This window comes from Dipodomys merriami, unplaced genomic scaffold (genome assembly GCF_024711535.1).
Source record: "Dipodomys merriami isolate MVZ:Mamm:240054 unplaced genomic scaffold, mDipMer1.0.p SCAF_1, whole genome shotgun sequence".
NCBI lineage: Eukaryota > Metazoa > Chordata > Mammalia > Rodentia > Heteromyidae > Dipodomys > Dipodomys merriami.
Genome location: NW_027202270.1, coordinates 2,145,463 through 2,172,008, shown reverse-complemented (window position 1 = coordinate 2,172,008; position 26,546 = coordinate 2,145,463). Strand labels below are relative to the sequence as shown.

General features: G+C 43.2%; 1 protein-coding gene across 11 annotated transcripts in view; it reads left to right on the top strand.

Moving 5' to 3' along the window:
• The window catches only part of Traf3ip1 (TRAF3 interacting protein 1), a 62,917-nt gene that overhangs the window by 18,960 nt on the left and 17,411 nt on the right, over window positions 1-26,546 (top strand). For 2 of the 11 annotated variants that reach the window (XM_070005075.1, XM_070004756.1), the window contains 7 exons: window positions 3,963-4,025; window positions 6,111-6,194; window positions 7,835-7,919; window positions 8,279-8,362; window positions 10,114-10,237; window positions 11,842-11,878; window positions 16,874-16,950. In XM_070005075.1, coding sequence (XP_069861176.1) covers window positions 3,963-4,025; window positions 6,111-6,194; window positions 7,835-7,919; window positions 8,279-8,362; window positions 10,114-10,237; window positions 11,842-11,878; window positions 16,874-16,950 — 554 coding nt within the window. Of the gene's footprint in view, window positions 1-3,932; window positions 4,026-6,110; window positions 6,195-7,834; window positions 7,920-8,278; window positions 8,363-10,113; window positions 10,238-11,841; window positions 11,879-16,873; window positions 16,951-26,546 lie in introns of all 11 variants that reach the window. The other 9 variants (XM_070004999.1, XM_070005150.1, XM_070005111.1 and 6 more) reach the window with 7 other exon arrangements.

Sequence of the window (26,546 nt, the reverse complement as noted above, 5' to 3'; positions counted from 1 at the left end):
TGTGAGATGGGCCCATGAATTTCAAATAAACTGGAAATATTCCTTAGGCATAGAGTAAGCTCTGTGTAGTGATGTGGAAATAATGTACAGGCTTACTACTGGGGAACTTGCACTGCACACAGTGAGTGTTTTGTAGACTAGAATGAAACTTGATGTTACCTGGTGAGGCAGAAGGAGTCACGTGCTCACTTGTTGCCCTAGGGTAGTGGTGCGGGTTCAGGAACAGTGGCCGGGAGCAGTGCAGAGCAGAGGCTGGGCTCTGGAGTGGCCCCAGGGCATGTGTCTTTCTCCCTGCCAACCTTTCTCCCCTTGGGTTCTGCTGCTACACTTGCCTTGACCTTCTGCTGTGCACCTGGGCCCTGACATCCATCACAGATGTCTCTAAGCTTGGTCACTTTACTTTTGGAATGAGAATCACGAGCGGTTGCTAGAGTTCCCCAGCTTCTTGTGTCCAGTGTGACTTCTGAAGCTACTGCCCTCTGGTCTGCTGAATGATCCTTTCCTTACAGTTAGCTTTTATTCCTAGTGCTTCAGCGGGAAACCTGTTTAATTTTTTAAAACTTTTGAGTCCTAAGGCCTCCTGAGTGCTTGGGTTTACAGGTGTGCACTGCTGTGCCCAGCCCACGTTTTCAGAGCACAGTTACTGTTCCCACTGACTAGTCCCTCCAAGCTCTGTGCTCACTGCTTGGACCGCCTAGTGCTGCTTTTGGGTCCTCACAAAGGACCTTGTGGGTTTTGTTCTTACTGTCTTGCTTTGTGGGTGGACTGAAGTGAATTGATCTGTGTCTTTTTCAGATCATAAGAGGTTTCTTCCGGCTTTCTGGGTATATAAGCTGGGCCATGTGCCTTGTCCTTTGAGGTTGTTTGACAGTTCCAAGTTTTCTGGAATATTATGCTGTTATCTTTATTTTGTTTCTTTTATTTCCTTTTTTGTTTTAAAAAATGTAGAAAGAATGCTGATAGTTAACACCTTGATCGATTAGTTCCAAGATTTTGCTATATTCACCTTAGCTATGAATTCTTACATATTATTTCAAAGTATGTCCAAAACATCCTGACAGTTCATAAATATCTCAACATGTGACACAAAAAATACAATGAGAACTGGGCGCAGGTGGCTCATGCCTGTAATCCTAGTTACTAAGGAGGCTGAGATCTGAGGATCGCTGTTCAAAGCCAGCCAGGGCAGGAAGGTCCATGAGATGCTTATCTCCAATAAACCACCAGAAAACCAGAAGTGGTGCTGTGGCTTAAGTGGTAGAGTGCTCGCCTTGAGCTGAAGAGCTGAGGGACAGTGCCCAGCCCCTTCAAGCCCCATAATCAACCAAAAAAATAAATAAAAATACAATTAAATAGGCATTTTCTTATGCAGCCACAAAGTTCTTAACTTACTGAATAGATTATTGTTTTCTAGTATTAAAAACCTATTTTTCTTGTTCTAACGGTTCCAAAAATGTTTTCAATTTTTTAAAGTATGTTATTTCATCAGATTTTTTTTTTTTTTGGCTTGAACTTGGCTTTCTGCTAGCCAGCAGACATGTACAACTTGGACCATCTCCCCTGACCCCTTTTGATCAGACTGAACAGAAACTAAGCACAGCTAAAGTTTGCACAGACCCCTCGGAGAATGTCAGAGTACTGGCAAGGACATTATGAGTGTTGCTGACTGTGGACTTCAGCAGTAGTAACTGAGGTGGCATCACCCTTGAAGCCATGCACACTTGAGTTTACATTAGCTCTGTGAAACAGGCTGAGCTGCGGCTCAGGATGGGTGAGGACCCTGATGCACAGGTATTGCTTAGATTCAGAGCCTGAACTTAGAAGGCTGGCCCTTTTAAAATTGGTGATACTTGGATTTGAACTCGGGGCCTTGCACTTGCTAGGAAGATCCTACCACTTGAGTGACACTTTTTTACCTTTATTATTTTCTGAATAGATTATTGTCCCATTGCATCAGTTGCTAGGTAATAGAAATATTATTTTATTTTTTTTTAATAAGCTCATTGTTTACTTTTTTAAAGCTGTGGCTGGTTAATCTTCTTTGTCACTTAGACTTGACTGGAGTATTGTTGAGAATATATAATCTGCTCTTGTGTTCTTTCAATTTGTGTGAACTTGAGGTTTAGTAAGGCTTACTTAGGAATGCTTGTAAAACTTTGGAAAGAAAAGATGATGCAAAGTATCTAGATTAGGAATGGTAGCTCAATGATAGAATGTTACCCCGGGTTGAATCCCAGCATTGCCAAAAAAAAAAAAAAAGAACCAAAATATTATTAGTCTCAGACTATGGACAGAAAATAATAGACTTGTATGTATTTAGTGTGATGCTGTTTTACATATAGAAAATATTTGATACTATTGAATCAAAAATGATAAAATTATTAGAGCTCTTCTATAATTAGTAATATATAATTTTTAAGCTTATGTTTGCTTTTATGTCTTAATAGTTCATGTTCATTTTCTTGTCATGCTCTATAAAATATTATAGACACTTAGACTGTTAAGTCTACTTTATAGATTGAAATTTTTTCCTTATGAAAGTGTGTCATATGTATAAATGAGTTATGGATGGCTAATGACTGATTCTGGCTTCAGGAAAGGAAGTATTTTCCTCTCTTATTTTCTCTCCAAAAGAATGGTGTGTCCTTGGGTGATGGCTCCATTTTTTTTTTTCTGTTGATGCTAGTACTGGGGCTTGAACACTGGTCCTTGCGTTTTTGCTTAGCTTTTTTTACTTATGGTTAATACTCTTATCACTTGAGCCACCTTCACTTTCCATTTTTTTTTTTTTTCTGGTTAATTGGAGATTAGGATGATAGGCGTGAGGTGGTGCTGGCTTCTTTTGCTTTTTTTTTTTTTTTTTTTAGGTTTTATATCAACTTTATTTTCAGAACCAACCTGCAATGAGTATCAGTATACCCCCATTACTTCAGACTATTGTAGGAATCATATTCATTCTTTTTTTTTGGGTCGGTGTGGGGCCTGAAATCTGGGCCTGGGCGCTGTCCCTCAGCTCTTTAGCTCAAGGCTAGCGCTCTACCATTTGAGCCACAGTGCCACTTCTGGCTTTTTTCTGCTTATGTGGTGCTGAGGAATCAAACCTAGGACCTCATGCATGCGAGACAAGCACTCTACCACTGAGCCAACTTCCCAGCCCCTCATATTCATTCATTTTTTTTTTTTTTTTTTTGGCTGTGGGGCCTGAACTGGGCCTAGGCACTGTCCCTTAGCTCTTGAGCTCAAGGCTAGCGCTCTACCACTTGAGCCACAGTGCCACTTCCAGCTTTTTCTGCTTATGTGGTGCTAAGGAATCGAACCTAGGGCCTCATGCATGCAAGGCAAGCGCTCTACCACTGAGCCACCTTCCCAGCTCCAATCATATTCATTCTTACATGTGCCAAAACTCATACTCAACAATGAGTTCTGGGTTTCAGAACTCATTTCTGCTTTTAATAGGGAAAATATATGACTTCTCAGGCATTGATATTTCACCAACTCAGTAATCAACCTCTCTCAGTATGTCAGGATGGCGACTGTGAAAAAAATATTTCCTTTTCTTCCGCCTTTCCTGCAATGGCCAGCTACCTGTGTCAGCTTAACTCCCAGGCGTGGCTGAGGAGGGAGCAGCAGTGGAGGCTGCTGTGTCGAGGAAGGTCTAGAAGTGGAAGGTGGGCAGTCTGCCTTGGCCAGGGAAGTACCCAGCTGAGTAGGGCTGCTTACAGACTGGTGCCTCTCTGTGTGCCCAGTTCCAGAATCATACAAGAGAGGAACATTCTGGAAACACATTTTCCTAGGCTGTCTTTGTCAGCCCTGTATATACTTTCTGTGTGGGAGAATGTGAATGAATAAGTGTGCTTTTCATTAGCCAGGTCATTTGTCACCCCTTCCCCCTTCAGTGTGCAGCCTTAGTGACCAGTTTTAAACTGTTTCAGTAGCTAATACTAACTGGACTAGTATTTCAGATGATAATTCAACCAGTCGGTGGCGTGAGAGCAGTGAGGCAGCCCCGGCAGTAAAGCAGACAGGTAAGAATGGCCCTGCACACCTGTGGGAGCAGATGGAGCACCTGTGTGAGGGGCTGCTGCGTAGGCTAGCTGGCACCTACTCTCCCTTCGGGCACAGCCCATGTGCCACCTCCTCCTGGAGCTGGGTGTGGCAAGTAAACCGCGCTCCCTTTGCACATACCCCACGGTGTTAGTAGGGCAGCACAGGAGACACCACTCTGAAACAGGTTTTTGGGGTGACTGGGGATTTCTGCAGGCTGGCTTTGGAAGTACATGAGTGTAGTCACTGCCGCCATTCCCCCAGGTCTCAAGTGCAGTCCTGTCTTAGCAGTGTTATGCTCAGCTTAGAAAGAGCTATAAAATACAAGAGCCTGTTTCTCAAAACCTCGACACACTCACAGCATGCGTTGATGGGTCTGGGGATTGTGGGGCATGGCCAGGTGAGGTGAATGTTTGTCTGTTCACACAGAAAGTATTTAACAGAGGCTGTTGTGTGTCGGCCCCAGAGGGAGTGCATCAGGGAGCAGAGAGGACATCTGCTGCTTCCCAATGTTAGCACACAGGCTGAAATGATACATGCACATGGAATAAAGAAACTGCTTAACATGAGGTGCTGGAGGGAGGGAGGGAGAGGAGCACAGGGGTGTTGGGTCTTTGCTGACGGGGAGCAGGGGTGGTGGCTGAGGAGTCTGCCAGGCAGCAGGAAGTGCATAGTGGAGCTCAGGTGATGGCTGGGCACGATGGAAGCATTGAGAGTGTGGCAGGGGAAGTGGGGAGGGGCTGGCAGACCTTGTGTGGCCAGGTGTGAGAGCATTTAGCCTTTGAGAGCAGCGGGAGGCTGGTGCCTGTGGGCATGTGGATGAGGAGCTGTCACGTGTGCAAGGGTACAGGAGCCAGGTGCAGGTGAGCTCTCTGGGCCAACGTCTGGTACAGTGGGACCAGAGAATAGTAGGAGGGAGCTGGGAAGGATGTCTTAGCAGCCTAGGTAGGCTACACTATATGGAGAAGGCCTCTGTATCTCTGGTGATGGGGACTGGAAGTGTCCATTGGTTGAGGTACTGTCTCTACAGTATGGACAGGTCATATGTTCACTTACTGTCTGGAATTGCCTTGTGACTTCATTACCCTGCCTCAGTAACCTTTCCAAATGCCTTGTGAATCCAGACCCAGCAACCCCAAGACATTGTCCCCCTATCTCATAGGACTCTTTGTGCTGTCTCTGCAAAAGGCTCAGACTCCAGGTCACACCACATTGCCCGGCCTTTGCCTTTGGCAGCCCTGTCCCCAGGTTGAGCAGAGCCCCGACACCCCTGATGCCCTGATCACCATCCTGACGTCCTTGAAGCAGCTCTTCCAGCATCACTGATGCTCACCTTCATGCTGTCCTCTGCCTGGAGCCGTGATCTGCATGTCCCTCATTGCTGCTGCCTCCGTTGTGTCTGGGATGTGACCTCTGGGGTCTCCTAGGGCTGTAGAGACAGGGGTTCTCCCATAGCACTCACAGGGGGCCTCGCATGGCTGTGCAAGTGCTCGTCCCCTTTGATTCCTGTGGCGTGCCAGGAGGCTGTCCCTGTCTGGAGGTAGGCACACATGAATGCACATACTTGTCCCCTTCTCCTGTGTCCTCACCCTCACAACCATCCACGTAGTGCGGGTCTTTTGCAAATGTGTTCCTGTATTTTCAGAGTGTGACACAAATGTTTTGCACCTTAGGCTGGCTTTGAGTACTTCCCTCCCCCCATGGATGACCTGGGTGGAGGCACAGAGGGGCTGTGGAGCCTGGTGGAGACTTGTTCCACAGGGTGGGCTGAGCTTCTTCACCACATCTTGCAAGTGGCTTGGAATTTGTGCTCCCTGTCTCAGCCTTCATACTAGCCCTAACGGTGCAATTTATCTCTGTACTTGTCTCCATGATCTGGCTTCCAGTTTTTATGTGAGTATTATTCGTAGCTGAAAATGTCAGCACAGCAGTGGAATACTGGGAAAAAGGCCCTGAGGGGCAGCCTTACTTCCTAGTCCGTACTGTGCCATTCGTGGTGTGCTTTTCTCTACTGCTGCTCACAGTGTACGGACGCAAAGCTAACTTGTGATGTCCTCTTTGTTTAGGTGACTCCACCAGCGATGCAGGTGAGGATGGCTCTGCAGTATTTGGAGAAGTTGCAGGCTGCGCAGGTGTCACGACGGCTCTCAGTTCTGTGCTTCCTTTACATTTGCACCAGTGAAAGTATTTTAAGGAAATGTGCCATGTGAATTTAAGAGTCAATTGATATGGTTTAAATTGCAATCCTGTAGGGGTACTATGCATAATGTTAGTATATTTTAATCATGAAAAGACAATATTTCAGGATTTTTTTTCCCAGTGTATAAGTTTATTTCCAATGTTTAAGTTCTGATTTATTACTTTCTGAATTACTCCTACTTTATTGTCATTTTTGGTAGTACCGGCGTTTGAGCTAGGGCAAAGTCTTTGCCAGTTGAGTCACATTTCAAGTCCTTTTTTGCTTCAGCTTGGCACAGAGTGGATCACAGACTGTCATCCTCTTACCTAATGGCCTCCCTGTGGCAAATTAGAGACATGTGCCACCATGCCTGGCTCATGTTTTACCTCAGCTGGTATCCAAATAGCTGAATAGACATGAGCCACAGTGCCTGGCACTTTTACTTCAGTGAACAAAACTTAATTCTTTTTAATAGTTTGGATTTCTAACTTGTAAGTTAAATCTTTTTACCAAATGAAACAACAACAACAAAAACCTTTCAGATTATAAAAAATGATGTAGTACCATGGTTGTTCAAGAGGTAGAGTGCCAGCCATTAGAAAGCCAAACAAGAGCTCAAGGCTTTGAATTGAAATCCTCATACCAGTATGGGGTGGGGGTGGGGGGATGGTGTAGTACATATCTGAGCAGAAAATTTTCAAAATGTAGATATAAAAAGTGCTTGGCAATTCTACTACTTGTGGCATAAGTGAACATCTTCCCAGTACCCGATGTGTGTATATATAATCATGGATTGTTACTCTACTGTATAAGTTCCCTATTAGAAGGTTAACTGTTTTAGAATTGAGTCTAACATGTGACTGACCAGTCCATAATTTGGTACCCTCCTGGCTGATGTGTAATTACATATGCCTATTTCTTTTTTTTTGGGGGGGGGGTCTGGTCATAGGTTCTGAACTCTGGGCCTGGGCACTGTCCCTCAGCTCTTCAGCTCAAGGCTAGCGCTCTACCACTTGAGCCACAGTGCCACTTCTGGCTTTTTTCTTTTTGCTTATGTGGTGCTGAGGAATCGAACCCAGGGCCTCATGCATACAAGGCAAGCACTCTACCACTGAGCCGCCTTCCCAGCCCTGGTCGTAGGTTCTGAACTCTGGGCCTGGGCACTGTCCCTCAGCTCTTCAGCTCAAGGCTAGCGCTCTACCATTTGAGCCACTTCCGGCTTTTTTCTTTTTGCTTATGTGGTGCTGAGGAATCGAACCCAGGGCCTCAGGCATGCAAGGCAAGTGCTCTACCACTGAGCCACCTTCCCAGCCCACATATGCCTAGTTCTTAGGTTGTATTTTTTAAGTTAAATTGCAGAGTTGATTATTCTTTCATCCATAGGGTTTGAGTATACCCATTTCCTCAAATTTTCACCCTATTTAGATATCAGACATCTTTGTTTTATTAGAATCAAAATGGACAAAAATATAACTCATTTATATTTGAAGTCATTTGCTCTTTTCAAATATTTACATTTGAATTAATGGATATTTACATTTGAATTATAGAATTAAATCTTATCAGTTTGTGTTTCATTGTGAATTGCTGATTGGATTGTCACCTGTTTAGATGGAGAAGCTGGACCTGCTTTACAAGAGAAGTCAGAGGTGTCAGAGACTGCTGAAATCCCCAGTGAGCTTTCCTCCAGTGTTAGGTAAGTGCTTTTTTACCCAAGGCTTGGCCCAGTGGCCATGTCCAGGGAGGTGCTGTGGCACCTCTTCTCAACCCTTTTGCTGTGTGCTTAGTGCTTGTGCTGACTTAGAAAAATATTTGTACAAAGAAAGCAGAAGTTAGTAATGTACTGCATACCAAATATTGTATAAGTTTAGGGAAATGCCTAGAAATGGTTGAGGTATGCCACTTTGAGGTAACTGTCTCACTACTCTGCTGAGTGTGTCTAGTATGTTGGTGGTGTCGTGGAACTTAGCACTATTGTTGACCTTGGTTTTCTCTTGTCCACTTCAAAATGTGTTTCTTACATGTTTTTTTTGCTTTTCTAACACTTGGGTCTAGAAGAATACCTCGGCCTGGGAGTGCACGGCCTGCACCTCCCCGGGTTAAACGACAGGAGAGCATGGAGACACTGCCAACAGACAGGTGAGGCTAGTCGTATGGGCCACAAGTGCTCTTCTGAACATGCAGGCGTGGGCTTGTACTAAGAGAGGGTGGGAGCTCAGTGGTAGAGCGCTTGCCTTGCATGCATGAGGCCCTGGGTTCAATTCCTCAGCACCACATAAGCAGAAAAAGCTGGAAGTGGCACTATGGCTCAAGTGGTAGAGTGCTCGCTTTGAGCTGAAGAGCTGAAAGACAGAGCCCAGAGTTCAAGCCCCACACCCGACCAAAAAACAAACAAACAAACTAAGGGTAGCAGGAAATTCTGGGAAAGCTCAGCCCTAAACCATATAACTGCATACACTCCAGATGAATAGGAGGGGGTGTGAGGGGAAGAGGAGGGGGTGGGACTTCAGAAATGATGGGCTATTTTTTTCAGATCCCTAGGTAGAAGGCTTTGTAAGTATCAAAAAAATGAGGGAAAAGGGGGAGGGGGAAGGTTAATGGCTTATTTGCCCAAAAGTTTAAAAACAAATGGTTCAGCTGGGTGCTGGCAGCTCACATAGCTCCTCAGGAGGCTGAGATCTGAGGACCTCAGTTTGAAGCCAGCCCAGCCAGGAAAGTCTGTAAGACTCTTAATCTCAAAAGGCTGGAAGTGGAGCTGTGGCTCAAATGGTAGATTGCTAGCCTAGAGGAAAAAAGCCAACTGAGAACATAAGACCCTGAGTTCAAGCCCTAGAACTAGCTAAACAAAACTGAACAAAACTAAATGGTCTTAAAATCATGAGCAGAGACAGCAGTTAGGCTGGTTCAGAATGGGTTTCAAGAAGCAGGAATGGGAGATATTAAGCGCAGACATGCTTTTCCAGGAGTTTTGCTGCAAAAGAATCACAGGAATAGTGTGGGTATACATGTGCATGTACATGTATATTATGTATGTGTGAGCATGTGTGTGTGTGTGTCTGTGTTTGTATTCAGGTATACAATTGCTACAGGGTAACAGTGGAGCATAGGATTTAAGGAGTTTGCCTATGGTATGAGCACATTAAGTTGCAGATGAAGGCAGGTGGGAAAAGTGTCTTGAAGACTGCTTGGTTGTGGGCTTAGGCCGAGGCCCAGGTAGTGCTACTATAAGTGCTTCAGCAGAGGGAATCTGATGTGTAGCTGGGATGTTGGGTGACAGAGTGCCAAGGTACTAGAGAGCCCTTGGATCGAAGCAGTCATCAGTAAGGATGAGGAGAACAGTAGCTGGGCCGAACTGTAGGGTGTTGGCTTGCCCAGAGTGATAGCAGGACCCAAGTAGAGGGAGGCACACACCAGAGTGTTGGACAGAGACATTAGGCCACAGCAGGCTTGGGAGGTGACTGAGGGGCATGGAGAGGGTGCTCTGTAGAGAGTCAAAGTCTGGGCAACCTTAGTACCTTGGCCTACAGAGTCTTCTTTGCCACTCCTGGTCTGAGGTTTGTCACTTAGGAGAACAGGGCCCTTCAGATAGAGGGTTGCAAGTGAAGAACTGGTCTTTGTGTAACAGAGGGCACAGTGAAGTCTGGGTAGAGGGAGGCTGGGCGTGGCCAGGAGTCCTGGACAATGGAGGACGGTGGAGGGCAGACCCCACCTACTGGGTCTGGAGATCCCTTTCCCCACCCAGCACTGTCTTCCAGTGGTTTCTCTACCTTGGCATCTGTCTAGACGTGATTAAATTCCTCTCAGATAACTGCTGGTGTTCTTCTACTGCTGGTTGATGGAAACTGGCTGATACAGTACTTTTAAGTGTAATCTACTTTTCTCTAATTCAGGTCAGGGAGTGGCAAAACCGTCTCAAATGTGATAATAGACTCACAGAATTCTGACAATGAAGATGACGAGCAGTTTGTGGTAGAAGCTGCCCCTCAGCTCTCAGAAATGTCAGAAATTGAAATGGTAAGTTTACTAGAAGGTATTGTTTTTAGTAATTATGTTTAAGCAACATTAGATTAGGACTCCAGCTTTTAGATTACATAGATACACTTTTCCTAATGTTGCAGCTTGTTTTCTACCTTCTTTATATATTGTTTTCCTTTTTTGATGGTACTCTTTCAACTCAGAACCTCATACTTGCTAGATAGGTGCTCTACAATTGAACCACACCTCTAGCCCTGTTCTGCACTGGTTATTTTTTTTTTGGTCAGTTGTGGGGCTTGAACCCTGTGCCTGGGTGCTGTGCCTGTGTTCAGCTAGAGGCAAGCACTCTACCACTTGAGCCACTGCGCCATTTCTGGTTTTCTGGTGGTTCGTTGAAGAGTCTCACAGGCTTTCCTGCTGGGGCTGGCTTTGAACTGTGATCCTCAGATCTCAGCCTCCTGAGTAGCTAGGGTTATAGGCACGAGCCATCAGCGTCTGGCTTGGGGACTTTTTTTTGCCTAAACTGCCCTTGATTTTGACAATTGCAGTTTGGTAGGATTATAAGCATGTGCCACTGGAGCCTGACCTCTACCTCCTTTAATTTGTTGTTGTTGTTGAACTTACTTGCTAGGTGTGCAGAATACCTCTAAGCAATGCCTTCAGCCTCTGTTTGTACTGTTTATTTATGAGATTCAGTCTTGCTTCCTACTTGAGTGAGCAGCTTCTCATTGTTGCTAGGATGAGAGTTATGCCCTACTGCATCCAGGCCTTTTTTTTTTTGTGTGCCAGCCCTGGGACTTGAACTCAGGGCCTGGGTACTGTCCCTGGACGTTTTTGCTCACGGCTAGCTCTCTACTACTTGAGCCACAGCTCTATGTCAGGCTTTTTTTTTTGGTTAACCAGAGATAAGAGTCTCAAGGGCTTTCTGCCTGGGCTGGCTTTGAACCATGATCCTCAGATCTCAGCCTCCTGAGCAGCACTAGTTAACATTCAGTTCGATTGAGAAGGGTTTCATGAATTTTTCTGCTCAGACTGGTCTAAAACTTTGATCCTCACAATCTCAGCTTCCCTAGTAGATAGGATTACAGATGTGAGCTACTGGTGCCTACTGCCCTTTAATTATTTATTCATTTATAAGTGTGTGTGTGTGTGTGTGTGTGTGCGCGCGCGCATGCGCGTGCGCGTGCATGCGCACGCATTCGCGTGTGTATGTGCACACGTGTGAATTCTGGATCTTGCTCTCTCTTGTTTGCTCATGATTGTTTGCTCATGACTGTTAACATTTGAGCCATGCCTCTAGCCTTTTGCTGGCTAATTGGAAATCAGAGTCTCATGGATTTGCCTGCCTGGGCTGGCTTCACATTGTGGTTCTCAAATTTCAACCTCCTGAGTAGCTAGAATTATAGACTTGAGCCATCATTGCTTGCCTTTTTTTTTCTTTAGTCATCTTTAAATAGTTGTACAAAGGGATTTCAATTTAACATGTCCATTTATGTGTACATTGCATCTTAAGCATAGTCACCCCTCCAGCATCTCCCCCTTGCCCTTCCTCCATCCTGTTAATTCTTTTGAGATCCAGAGAAGCACGGTTTTGAGAATAGGGCAACCCTGAATCATTTTTTCTTCCTTTCTTTCCTGCTCAGGGGTCAGCAATGGAACTAGAGGACAATGAGAAACATGGTGAGTCCTTGTATAACTGCATATGTATGTTTGTGTGCTAGGTTTTGGCCACGGGTCAGACATACTTGGCCCTACTGGGCTACATTCATGTTACAGTATTGGGGTAAACTGCAGTCTTCACTGGGCTGGAGGAGGGCATTGGACCCAGAGCTAGCAAGGACTTTGATCAGATGGCAGCTTCTCTTGTCTGTCTAGGTTGACTGTGGACAGGATTCCTGAGGTCTTCTTAGGCCTTCTGCTCCGGAATAGGGTCCGTTCTCTTCCCCAGGTGTATTCTCCCCTTGAATGGTCGTTTTATTTAGTCCAAACTGTTGTTCTTGTGCCTGTTTGCATAAAACAGTATTTTTTATGTTTAATTATTTTTTGAGTGTTAGAACTGGGATTTGAATTCAAGGTCTTATGCTCTTGCTTGGCTTCTTTTTTTTTTTTTTTGGCTCATGACTGGCACTCTGTCATTTGAGCCATACCTGCATTAAGTTTTTTTTATTGTGAAAATACGGTACAGAGGGGTTACAGTTACATGAGCAAGATAATGAGTACATTTCTTATCAAGCATTGTGGACTCCTCCTTTGTTTTTCCCCTACTATCCCTTCCCTCCCACCTCCTCAACTACACTCCTCCCTTGTCCCCCCCTCCTAAATTGTAAAGTTTGGTTTTCAATATAGCGTCTTGTACATCTCATTGTTGCAATGGGTCAACCTTTATCCCTGTTTAAACAATTTGTTTTTTCCCTTCCCCTCCCCGAATTATACCAACATCAAATACAGTGAAGACAGGGGTTATACTGTGGGGGAAGGACATAGAAAGCAACAAAAAAATCACATGGTACCTTATAAATATGTTAGAAACTATAGCAAGAAAGAAAAAAACCACTTGTGTCCCTATTTTGGGGTTCATTTTGCTTAACATCTTATCTGACCTTTTCTGCTTGTCCCAAACATACACTAGTTATTGCAAATAAGGAAACCATTGGACCTATGTTTCTTTGGGCCTGGCTTACTTCACTTAATATAATTTTTTCCAAGTCTTTCCATTTCCTAACATGGGGCAATGTCATTCTTTCTGATGGAGACATAGAATTCCGTTGTGTATATATACTTCATTTTCTTGATCCATTTATCTACTGAGGGGCATCTGGGTTGGTTCCATATCTTAGCTATGATAAATAATGCTGCAATAAACAGTTGTGCTGGTAGCTTTAGTGTGGTCTTGTTTGTGATCATTTGGGTAAATGCTCAAAACTGGGTTGCTGAGTCATAGGGGAGCTCTGTGTGGAGTCTTTTGAGGAACTTCCATACTACTTTCCAAAGTGGTTGAACAAGTTTACACTCCTACCATCAATGCAGTAGGGTTCCCTTCTGTCCACATCCCCTCTAGCATCTGTTGTTTTTAGAGTTCTTGATTATAGCCATTCTAACTGGGGTGAGGTGAACTGAGATTCTCAGGCTCTTGCTTGGCTTTTTGTTTTTAAGCTCATGACTGGTACTCTACCATTTGAGCCATACCTGCATTTTGAACATACCTTTTGGTGGTTAATTGGAGATTCTTATATCTTAGTCTTAGACTAAGATATGGGCTGGTTTCAAACCTTGATCCTCAGATCTCAGCCTCCTGCATAGCTAGGATTACAGGTGTAGCCACCAGCAACTTGCTTCAATTTTTAAAAATTAGCATACATTAGTAGCACAAGGTAGTTTTATTGTGAATTTCCACACATTCTATGATATATCCCTGTCAGCTTCTAGCATTTCTTTCTCTTTTTTCTCTTTTTAAAATTTTTTTAACAGTCCTGGGGCTTGAACCTCAGGGCCTGGGCGCTGTCCTTGAGCTTCTTTTGTTCAAGGCTAGCATTCTACCACTTAAGTCACAGCACTACTCAGGTTTTTTCTGTTTATGTGGTACTGAGGAATTGAACCCAGTGCTGCCAGGCAAGCACTCTACCACTGAGCCACATTTCCAGCCCCTCTGTCATTTTTTTACCCCCACCCCCACTTTTTAAAACAATTTCACTAGGTTTCTCTTTCCTTCCTTCCTTCTTCCTTCCTTCCTTCCTTCCTTCCTTCCTTCCTTCCTTCCTTCCTTCCCCCCCCCCCTCTCTCTCTCTCTCTCTCTCTCTCTCTCTCTCTCTTTCTCTCTTTCTTTCTTTCTTTCTGGTCCGGTCGTAGGACCTGAACTCTGGGCCTGGACACTGTCCCTCAGCTCTTTAGCTCAAGGCTAGCGCTCTACCACTTGAGCCACAGCGCCACTTCCGGCTTTTTTCTTTTTTTTATGTGGTACTGAGGAATCGAACCCAGGGCCTCATGCATTCAAGGCAAGTGCTCTACCACTGAGCCACCTTCCCAGCCCCTCTTTTTCTATTTTTTGTTCGTACAAATAAACTTCTTCATCTTATTAATCCTCATTCTCTTTGTTAGCCCTTCTGTTTTACTTTTCTACTATTTTCACTTTTTAGTGTGTAGTAATTGCACAAATACAGGCACATATTATATTTTTTTCAGAATAACCTTCTATTGCTTTCTCTTCCTCCACCTTAATCCCTGTTGATGAACAACTTTCATTGAGATTCCTTATGCTGTCTTCATACATAATTGCATTGAAATTTCAAAATTATTCCCCTCCTTCCCTCCCTCCCTCCATCCATCCCCTTCCTTTTCTTTCCCTTTCCCTCCCTTTCCTTCCCTTCTGTTCCCTTTCCTTTCCCTTTCCCTTTCCCCTTCCTTTTCCTTTCCCCTTCCATCCCCTTCCCTCTCTTCTCCTCCCCTCCCCTCCCCTCCCCTCTCCTCCCCTCCCCTCCCCTCCCCTCCCCTTCCGAGGCTTGAACTCTAGGCTTGGGTGCTGTCCTTGAGCTCCTTGCATGTTGCTCAAGGCTAGCACTGTACTACTTGGGCTACAGCACCACTTCAGTTGGAGATAAGAGTCTCATGTACTTCCCTTCCCTGTTTTGCTTTGAACTGCCTCCTGAGTCGTTAGCTCTAACTTTCTTTTTCCTTCTCCCTTCCCCTTATCCTCCTAAATAGTCCCATAGATAGAATCATGTCCTGTATGTGTGCAAATGTGTAAATAACTTAGCTTATATATACATATACATATATGTATATACATGCTCACAGATATGTATGCATTTTTGGTCTATCTTCCACATATGAATAAAAACAAGCTTTGACCTTGGCTTATCTCACTCAATATTTTCCAGTTCCATTCACTTTTTTCTTTTTCTTTTTCTTTTCTTTCTTTCTTTTTTTTTTTTTTTTTTTGGTGTGTGTGTGTGTGTGTGTGTCGGGCTTGAACTCTGGGCCTGGGTGCTGTCCTTGAGCTCTTCAGCTCAAGGCTAGCTCTCTACCACTTGAGCCACAGTGCCACTTCTGGCTTTTTTTGCTTATGTGGTACTGAGGAATTGAACCCAGGGTTTCATGCATGCAAGATACTAAGCCACCTTCCTAGCCCCCATCCACTTTTTTCAAATGACATGATTTCATTTTTCCATATGGCTTTGTGATATTCCATGGTGTATATGTATTGGGCATCCTGGCTGATTCCATTGTTTGGCTCTTGGGTCTTGTACATTGGGTCTTGTATACTTTTTCAGATAGATGCTCAACAGTGGGATGGTGAAGTCATAGAGATCTACTTTTAGTATTTTGAGGAATCTCCATACTGACTTTTACAGAGGCTCTATTAGTTTACATTTCCACCAACAGTGTAAGAGGGACCCCTTTCCCCATATTCTAGCATTTGTAGTCACTTGTTTTCTTGATGGCTGCCACTCTTAGGTGAGATGGAGTCTTAGTGTGTTTTTCACTTACATTTCCTTTATGGCTAAGGATATTGAGCTTTCCTTTATGAATCTATTAGACATTTGTATTTACTCTTTGGAAAACTTCAGACAATATATTTGTCCATTTTTCAGTTGAACTACTTGGTCCTTTATTGTTGAATTTTTCTGAGCTCCTTGTATATTCTTCTTCTTCTTCTTCTTCTTTTTTTCTGGTCCAAGGGCTTGAATCTAGGACTTGGGCACTGTCCCTTAGCCTCTTTGTGCTCAAGGTTAGTGTTCTACCACTTGAGCCACAGCACCACTTCTGGCTTTTCCTGAGTCATTTATTGGAGAAAAGTCTCACAGACTTTTCTGCCTGGGCTGGCTTCGAGTCATGATCCTCAGTTTTCAGCCTCCTGAGTAGCTAGGACTACAGGCGTGAGCCACTAGTGTCTGGCTCCTTCGTGTATTCTTTATATTAATCTTTTATCTGTTGACTAGCTGGTGATGATTTTCTCCCATTTCATAAATTGTCCTTTGGTTCTGGTACTTCTTTTCCTTATGCAGAAAGTTCTTAATATGACATATAGTTCAATTTATTAGTTCTTGTTCTTGTTTTCTGGGCAGTTGGAATCCTATTCAGAAAATAATACCCATGCCTGTAACTTTTAGCACTTTCCCTTAGTAGATAGATTTAAGGTTTCAGGTCTCACATTGATTTTATTGGAGTTGATTTTTGCACAGGGTGAGAGGTAGCGGTCACGTTTCATCTCCTGCAAGTTGATCAGTGTCTTGGCACCATTTGTTGAAGCGGCTGTCTTTTGTCATGTGTGTATTTTTTAGCTCCTTTGCTGAAAATTAGATGTATATACCTGTGAAGCTGTATTCCTGGGTGTTCTAGTCCATTGATCCTTGGATCTGTTTTTGTGCCAGTACCTAGCTGTTTTTGTTCCTGTGGTTCTAGAGTATAATTTGAAGTCTGGAATTATGATACCTCCAGCATTGCTCTTTTAACTCAGAATTGTTTCCTTGAAATATTTGGAAATTTTGTAGTTAATTTTCACTGCCAGCTGTTGTATTATCCCAATGTGTGGACTGTGTTTCTCAAAAAAAGATTATGAACTATTTTCAATATAGAAAAAGAAAATAATTTAGTATTTCTCCCATCCTCCTACCTATTTAAAATAGCTTCATTGAGGCAGACAATAAGCTTTAACATGAAACCACTGATTTTTAACAGGTGGCCTTGTGAAAAAAATTCTGGAGACCAAGAAAGATTATGAGAAATTGCAGCAGGCGTGCAAGTCTGGCGAGAAGGTATGGAACAATTCTGTGTACACTGGTGTTTTGCAGTCTCTCTCACACATGCCCTTTTACAAGTGAGAGCTGTCTTTCAGTCAGATGTTAGGCTTCCTAGTGTTTCTCTGATCAGGAAGTTCTTCTGCGTGAATTGGCATTCAACCTGTTCTGTGGAGCAGCAGCTTAACAAGGGAGTCCAGTTCTGTTTGTCCTCATGGCCTCTCCCACTCCTCCATGCCCTGCTTGCAGAGTAATAGCAGGAATCTTAAAGGCTGGCACTTGCGTATGTGTTTTGTTCATGCCTGGTCTTCTGATGGTTGTGTGCATGGTAGTTTTGGTGGGCCTATGCTTCCCATCCGTCATTGTCCTTTATGCCACAGTTAGGTTTCTCTTAGAGCTGCTGGAATCAGGAAGAATTTTAAAAGAATGTGGCTTTTTGGTAGAGAGCTTGCCTAGCCTGCAATAAGACCTGGGTTCAGGTCCTCAGTACTACATAAACAGAAAAGGCCAGAAGTGGTGCTGTGTTTCAGGTGCTAAAGTGCTAACCTTGAGCAAAAGAAGCCTAGGAACAGTACCAGGCCTTAGGTTCAAGCCCCAGGACTGGCACAAAAAAAAAAGTAAAATAATTTTTTTATTGTTGTTGGTCCTGGGGCTTGAACTCTGGCCCTTGGTGCTGTCCTTGAGCTCTTCAGCTCAAGATGAGCGCTCTACCACTTGAGCCACAGTGCCACTTCTGGTTTTCTGGTGGTTTATTGGAGATGAGTATCACAGATTTTCCTTCCCAGGCTGTCTTTGAACTGTGATCCTCAGATCTCAGCTTCCTGAATAGCTAGGATTACAGACGCGAGCTACCGGGGACCAGCAAAGAATTTTTTTTAACAGAAAAACGTTCTTGGATATTAGCTTTATCAGTCATTAATTCAAAAAAAATGTATATGTCAGGGTGTATGCACACACCTATTTTTCCCCAGCTGAATTAATAATTGTTCATTTTAGATAATTCTGCTTAAAATGTACTGGCCTGTCACAAAGATAGGACCTTCACTAGCCCACAAGAACTGTAAGGTTGAAATTTAACATTAGAGGGAACCTTTTACCCATAATAAGTAGACAGAGAAGTTGGTCTCTGAAGCTTTGCTGCCAGCCAAGGAGTTTTTGTTCTTCTGAAGGAGAAATGCTCTCTGAGATCCATGTCCTGTTGTGGAATTTCACTAGTCGTTTTCATATGCACAAGCATTGTCCTGGGGATGTACCTTCTATGAGGGTACTTTCGAAACTCCTGTTGGTTTACATTTTACAGCTCTGTTTTTCATACAGAGAATACTGGGACTGTGTCTCCAACTGTCTCTGAAGAGTACCTTTCAGATTGGCAGATCTTTTCACTCCAGAAGATGGAAGGAGAAAATGCTTTTGGTGACTGTTTGTCACTTCAGAAAGTTTCACACTTCGGGTGTGCACTGCAAGTCAGAGGCGATATGTGCTGCAATTGGGTAAACAAGTCTCTGAAGTTTTCTGAAGACATCCGTAAACATGACACTTAAGTTTACCTTACTGGTCAAACATTTTTTAGTTCGGTATTTTTAAGATAAAGAAATATATAGGAAAAATCACAGTGTTTTTTGCCCCTGTTCAGTCCTGTTCCCCTGAGAGAAGCCACTGTATGAGTTTGGTATGTCCCTCCTTGTACATGGACATAGTATTGTGTTGTTGACATGTTAAGCAAGCTGCCTTCCTCAGGAAACATGTCTGAGGCTCTCCTTGTTCTGATACCTGTGTGTCAAGTATATTCATTTTATTTTATTTTTTATTTTTTTATTTTTTATTTTTTTGGGGTCCGGTTGTGGGGCTTGAACTCTGGGCCTGGGCGCTGTCCCTCAGCTCTTCAGCTCAAGGCTAGCGCTCTACCACTTGAGCCATAGCACCACTTCTGGCTTTTTTCTTTTTTGCTCATGTGGTGCTGAGGCATCGAACCCAGGGCCTCAGGTATGCAAGGCAGGCGCTCTACCACTGAGCCACCTTCCCAGCCCCAAGTGTATTCATTTTAAATGAAGATTTTTATTTCATTATTATTCCCTTCCCTGATGAACATTTAGTTCCTTGAGCCATTTATTGTTACAATAGGGCTTCCCTGGGCTCCTTCAACAAATAATGTCACACATTACTTGTTGAAGTATCATACTTAAATTATTTTAGGAAGATAATTCTATCTTTGTGTTTGATTCCACCCCCTACTCCCCATTTCCATGTCTCCTGCTGTGCAAGAGTCTGTGTCTCTGAGCAGGAATCAGCAAAAATTTTCTTCAGGGGCCTGATAATCTGTATCGCAGGCTTTGAACCATGTGGTCGCTATTGCCAAGACTCAGCCCAGCTGGTGTGTGAGAGCAGTGCAAGCTGACCTCTCTACATGTGTTCAATAACATTTTATCCACAAAGACAGGACCTGCCAGGCCTCAGGAGGCCACAGCTGTAGACCCCCAGGAGGAGTCGCATCTGTCTCCCCACGACTCTGTGCCAACCACAGTGAGGACAGAGAATACACTCATCACCTTCAAAAGGCTCTGTGCCCTGCGAATCCCACATTCCACCTCCATGATACCCCACCCTATGCTCTGTAATTCTTGAGACTGTGCTGTAATTGAGTGTGAAGTGAATCACAGTGGAGTGTTCACCGTTTGGGGGAAGGAGCCTGGTCTCTCTTATTGGTCACAGTTATTTTTGCATCCATCCATGGTGCAGCATGTATCAGCGGTTGATTCTTTTTCTGTTGTCTGGGTAGTGAGTATTCTACTGTGTGTTTATCCATGTGTGTGTTTCTCAGTTGGTGAGCATTTGGTTAAGTTGTGACAAACATGGCTGCTGTGAGTATTGGTGTACTAGTTTTCGTGCAGATGAGTGTCTTCGTCATCTTGTGTAATACCTGCTGAGTTGTGTGCCCAGTGTCTGTTGAGCTTTGTAAGCTGCTGGCAAGCTGTTCTTCAAAAGAGTGGCACAGTGCACCACTCTACAGCCTACTAGCTACAAATGCATACCAGTCACTCCACAGCCTTATGTGGCAGGGCGGGGCCTGCCTTTCTCAGTGGCTAGTGATACTGAACATCATTTGACATCCTTGTTTCTTCTTTGGCACAGTACCTATTTTTTCCCCAGTTTTTAATTAGGTTAGGAGTTCTTTTAAAATTCAGATTATAAGTCCATTAGCAGGTATGATATACAAGTATTCTTTTTTGTTGTTGTTGGTTGTGGGGCTTGAACTCAGGGTCTGGGTTGTATCCCTGAGCTTGTTTTGCTCAAGGCTACACTCTGCCACTGTGAGCCACAGCATCACTTCTGGTTTCTGGTGGTTAATTGGAGATAAGAGTCTCATAGTCTTTCTTGCCCAGGCTTGCTCTGAATCGTGATTCTCAGATCTCAGCCTCCTGACCAGCTAGGATGACCAGCACGAGCCACCAATGTCTAGCTCTGATTTGCAAGTATTCTTTTTTCTAACCTTAAGTTAACTTTTGTATTGAACATGGTTCTAACTTCATTTATTGTTGCATATGGTATCTAAGTATTATAACATATGTTGAGTTATCATAGTTAAAATTATTTTGCCAAAATGATGGTTGTAAGATTCTGTTTTGAGGTTTAATTTTTTTTTTTCCCCACAGTACTGAGCTAGGCCTTTCCTGCACTGGGTATTTTTTTGAGATACCAGATGGCACCTGAACCACATCTGCCTGTTTTAGACTCCCTATTGTAGCTGGTATGATAGGCATGTGCCAGCACACCCATATTTCTTCTACTGAAACAGAATCTCATGGACTTTCTTGCCCAGGCTAGCCTGGAACCACAACGCTCTCCATCTCAGCCTACCACAAAGCTAAGATGACAGTTATGTACCAATCACATCCAGCTACTGGTTGAGAAGCAGTCTCTGAACTTTCTCCTGGTTGAGACTCCCATTCTCAGACTCCTAAGTGGATAGTTAACTCACTAATAACTTGAATTACCGCTTGCTTTCTGTACTATAAGTGTTTTGGGTTTATTACCTCCATCCTAACATCAGCCCTGGGATATAGATACAAACAGGATCCTTGGTGTAACACTCCTGACTTAAAAATGTACTATGGTGCAGGTATCTCTGCCATAAGCCCCAGAAAGGTCAGAGGCAAAGGTGTGAGTACCACACCGGAAGGATTAGGATACACTCAGCAGGTGGAAAGAGTGCCAAAAGTGACCTCGGTGAGCTTTGATGCCATGGAAATCTTTTTGTTTTCAGAGCTCTTATGGTTTATTCACTCTTTGCCCAGTGTGTGTGTGTGTGTGTGTGTGTGTGTGTGTGTGTCCGTGTGTGTGTGTCCGTGTGTGTGTGTGTGTGTCCGTGTGCGTGTGCGTGTTGTTTGCCTTTAGGTATTGGTTGTGTATTATAAAAAATATAATGTATATAGTATAACACCAAGTCTATTATTATATATGTAATATATATCATGGGTTCTAATCCCTGTGTTGCATATGCTGTAAGTACTTCTCAGCTTGTTACTTATCTTGACTTGTCTTTTTGTGTTAAAATTTTCACATTTAAAATTTTTTCTGTTTTAATATGGAATTTCATCAGTGTTTTTCCTTATACTCTGTTCTGTTCTGGTTATAAAGGTGCTCAAAGTCAATACCAATAATCGAAGTGATCTTTTTATGCATAGGTCTCTAATCAGTCTGGAATTCTTGTTTTATGCTGTATAGTAGAGCCCCTCCCAGCCCCACTTGCACTTTGTAATGTTGCCCTGATGCTGAATCCAGGCTTCCTTTCTGCTTGGATATATTCCTGGGCTCTCTAACGTGTTCCCCTCCTTGCTACAAGTACTATGCCTTTATATAGACCTGGAAAAGATTTTCTAATTGTCCCTCACTCTTCTCCCACTCTGCTTGTCTTAGTTATTATTAAACCATTAGGCTATATGGAAAATTCAGGATCAGTTTATGTGGTTCCATTAAAAATCCTGTTGTTGCCAGGTGCCAACCGGTGGGAAATTTGAGAAATTCTTATCTCTAATTAAGCACTAAGAAAACCAGAAGCAGAGCTGTGGCTTAAGTGGTGGACTGCTAGCCTAGAGCACAAATGCTCAAGAACAGCACTCCATTGAGTTCAAGCACCAGGAATGGCACACACACACAAATTCTGTTGTTATTTTAGTTGAAATCAGAATAATTTTGCTTCTTTTTTTTTTTTTTAAGAGAGAGCATTTTGTCATGTAGCCTGTGCCAGCCTCAACCTCATGAGCCTATATTTAAAAGACTTTAAAGATACCACCAGAAATCTCTTAGATCTGGTTAACCAGGATACACAATCAACACATAAAACTCAGTTATTTTTCTCTATACCAGTAATGGATAGGCTGAGAAAAAAAAAATCAGGAAAATGTATGTCAAGATAGCCTCAGAAAATAAATACCCAGGAAAATAACACAGAAGGTAAAAGACTTCTACAGTGAAAAAATCTACAAAACACTGAGGAAATTGAAGAAGACACTGGATAATGATGACTCAGCAGAAGTAATTTTGTGGAGATGTCTGTAGTGTCAATGCAGCCTATAGATTCAGTGCATTCCTCACCAGAATTTCAATATTGTTTTGCACAGAAATTTTTTTTAAAAAGCCATCCTAAAATTTATGGAGACAAAAAAGGCCCCCAATAGCCAAAGCAATCCTGAGTAAAACGTGCCACACTGGAAGTATCATAACACCTGACTTCAAATTATACTACAGAGCCACAGTAACAAAAACAGCATGGTACAAGCACAAATAAAAAGCACATAGAAGTAAAATGGCCAATGAATATGTGAAAAAATGTTCAACATTCCTGGCCATAAAGGATATGCAAATGACACTGGGCGTCCATCTCCTCCTACCCCCAGTCAGAATGATAATCATCAAGAAAACAAGCAACAACCATTTTGCTGATGATACAGGAGAACAGTGGTCAGTATGGAAGTGCCTCAAAAACAGTGAAAGTAGAACTACATATAATCCTGCTGTACCACTCCTGGCTTTATAGCTGAAGGAATGTAACTCCACATAGAATAGAGACACCTGGATACCATGTTTACCATACCACTTTTCACAGTAGCTATAGAATCAGCATAGGTGCCCATCAACTGGTGAATGGGTTAAAAAAGCAGACATACACAGAAAATATTATTCAGCTGTAAACTGGTGGTTTGCAGGAAAACAGATGAAACTGGAGATTATCATGTCAAGTGGAATAAGTCAGACTCAAAGGCAAACATTACATATTTTCTCTTAGACCTAAAAAAGAGTCCTGTTCATGGATGTAAGAACAGGACTTGGGCGGTAGGACCAGTGCAAGAGAGTAACAGGTGATGGATGAGTGAAAATAGAATACAGGACCCAGTAGAAGTGTAAAGAAGGGAAGGAGTAATAGAGGGGTAAGTACAATCCAAGTATAATCTGTGTGTACACATAAATGGTTTGTTGTTTTATAATGAAACCCCTTTCTGCGATTAATATGCATTACCGAGAAGAAACAGAGCCCGTGCTGGTGTTTCAGGCCTGTGTTCCTAGCTGCCTAGGAGGAGGCTGAGGTAGGATTGTGGTTCAAGGCCATCCTAGGCAGAAAAGTCTACAATCCTTCTTAACTGATAATTGGGTGCAGTGGCACATGCCTGTCCTCCTAGCTACTATGGGAAGACTAAATTGGGTGGATCGGTATCCAAACACACATCCAGTTAGGAAGTGAGACCTTATCTTGAAAATAACCTGTGTAAAAAAGAATTGGAGTTGTGGCTCGGTGGTAAAGGGCATGTCTAACAAACACAAGACCCTCTACTACGGATTGAAGGAGGGAGGGAGCGAGCAAATGAACATGGATAAGTGGAATTGGTTCCCTGCCTGGCTGAAGCCAAGGTGTTCTGGAACCACCAGACCATCTCTGAGATGTGGTATGCACACAGTGTCAGGAAGCTTTGCCAAAGGCCGAATCAGAAATGAGGTCACTAGCTATCTCTTCCACAGCTGTTCATTTCATTCACATTTTCCTGTCATAATAATGTTTGAGTAGGAAGTGGCGCTGTAGCTCAAGTGGTAGAGCGCTCGCCTTGAGCTGAAGAGCTGAGGGACAGCGCCCAGGCCCAGAGTTCAAGCCCCACGACCGACAAAAAAAAAAAAAAAAAAAAAAAATGTTTGAGTAGAGCTTAGGATTTCAAAAATACTCTGTAAGCACAGTTTTCCTTTTCTTCCAATAATATTGTGTCATTATATTCCTTGATGAGACTTGGAAAAAAAAGAGACCCTCTAGCAAAGAATCTGCTTTCTGTTTTGTAGATATTTTTGTTTTAAAAAATGTCTTTGTTAGCCGGGCACCGGTGGCTCACATCTGTAATCCTAGCTACTCAGGAGGCTGAGATCTTAGGATCAAAGCCAGCCGGGCAGGAAAGTCTGCGACTCCAATAAACCACTAGAAAACTGGAAGTGGCGCTATGGCTCAGGTAGGTAATGCGCTTGCCTTGAGCTGAAGAGGTGAGGGACAGCGCCCAGACCCAGAGTTCAGGCCCCACGACCAACAACAACAACAACAACAACAACAACAAAGTCTTTGTTTTAATTCCTTTGGGTGTGAGTTTTAATATATCCCTTGGTGATTTCTTCCTTAACATGGGCTTTAGAGGGCTGTTTTTAGCTTTCATGTGTAAAAACCTTTTTTTTTCAAATTGGTGATACTTGCTGTAATAATTATCAATACTTTGGAACTGAGTCTTCTTTGTGGCTTCATTTGTGATTAAATATTTCACACACTTGCAGAAGCATGTCTGTGTTGCAGCTGTATTTGGGGTCCAGGATGGAGCACACCTTTGTGGATGCACAGAGGCGGGTCGGGGAGTGTGTTCTCCAAGAGTGTCGGCCGTGTGGTCTGTCAGCCACAGTAGCCACTTCGCTCATTCCCCATCTAAAGATGCAAATAGTGTTCCTCAAATTGCGGTATGCCTTTTGTCTTCGTACATTAATTTTTTTTGAGGGAGTATGTTTCAATGCTAAGGAAATACATAGTTGTAATCTGGGCGTTTCTCCAGCCTGTCTTTGAAGTTAAATTGGAAGAAAAGCTATTTCTTACTGTGTTAATGGACTTGAGCACCCATTGTAGTGGGTGGATCAGATAGATGCTTTATGCATCTCCTTCATTATCCTGACTTTACATCCTTGCTTCTCAAGAGGAAATATAAACTTGGTTAGTATAAGATGTTAGCTCCTAGCCGGGCGCTGGTGGCTCACGCCTGTAATCCTAGCTACTCAGGAGGCTGAGATCTGAGGATCGCGGTTCAAAGCCAGCCCGGGCAGGAGAGACCGTGAGACTCCTATCTCCAATAAACCACCAGAAAACCGGAAGTGGCGTTGTAGCTCAAGTGGTAGAGCGCTCGCCTTGAGCTGAAGAGCTGAGGGACAGCGCTCAGGCCCAGAGTTCAAGCCCCCATGACCGACAAAAAAAAAAAAAAAAAAAAGATGTTAGCTCCTGCCAGCATTTTCTTGACTCAGGTTTATTAGTAAGGTTTTGAAAGTAACCAAAAGAGCAGTTTTAATATGTATTCTTTCTTTTACAAAAACTTTTGCTCTCCAAGACTTTATAAGTAAAGATACTTTAGAATTGTGGTCAGAAATTTCAGAGATTGCTCATTTAAAGCAGTCCTATTTTTAAATCTTTTTAAAATACCATTACTCACTTTCTGTATTTTGTTTTATGTCTATTTTTATGGTCTGTGAATTCCAGTACTTTTTCTTTTCATTTAAATTCTTTACTTTGAAGACCTTTGGGGGTACTTCTTTTTTTTTTTTTTTTTTTTTTTGTCGGTCATGGGGGCTTGAACTCTGGGCCTGGGCACTGTCCCTCAGCTCTTCAGCTCAAGGCGAGCGCTCTACCACTTGAGCTACAGCGCCACTTCCGGTTTTCTGGTGGTTTATTGGAGATAGGAGTCTCACGGTCTCTCCTGCCCGGGCTGGCTTTGAACCGCGATCCTCAGATCTCAGCCTCCTGAGTAGCTAGGATTACAGGCGTGAGCCACCAGCGCCCGGCGGGGGTACTTCTTTCTGTAGACTTTTTGCTGTTTTGTTAAAGTTTCTGTGACTTTGCTTTTTTCTCCCTTTTCTTGGTCATGTAAACTGAGTCCTAGTCTGGGTGCTGGAGGCCACGCGCCCCTCCGTGTGAGAACTGGGTAGGTGGTGCCTTGGCTTGAGCATGTGTTTTACCTCACTTCTCAAAGCTTTAGTGAGGACGAAATGCAACAAATGTCCAGAGAAATTATGGATGACCGTTGCAAAGAAGCATTTGTTTGAGTGTAAATGAGCATGTCACATTGTGAAATGCCTCTTGGTGGATACCAGGTTCTTACCATGAGCACAGACATAGATAGTGTACAGCTAATACTATTTAGCTAAACTCCTATAGGAGAGGAATTTTATTCTTAACTCTCGTTTTTAGTGATCTGCATTGATTCTAATTATTACTTTGCTGGGTAGGTGGCGCAATTTCATTACAAATGCTTAACCCTGTTAGAAAAATACTGTTCTATACCCAATTTGTGGTTCTAGTATTTTTAAAATAAGAATACTGTTTTCATTGAAATGTC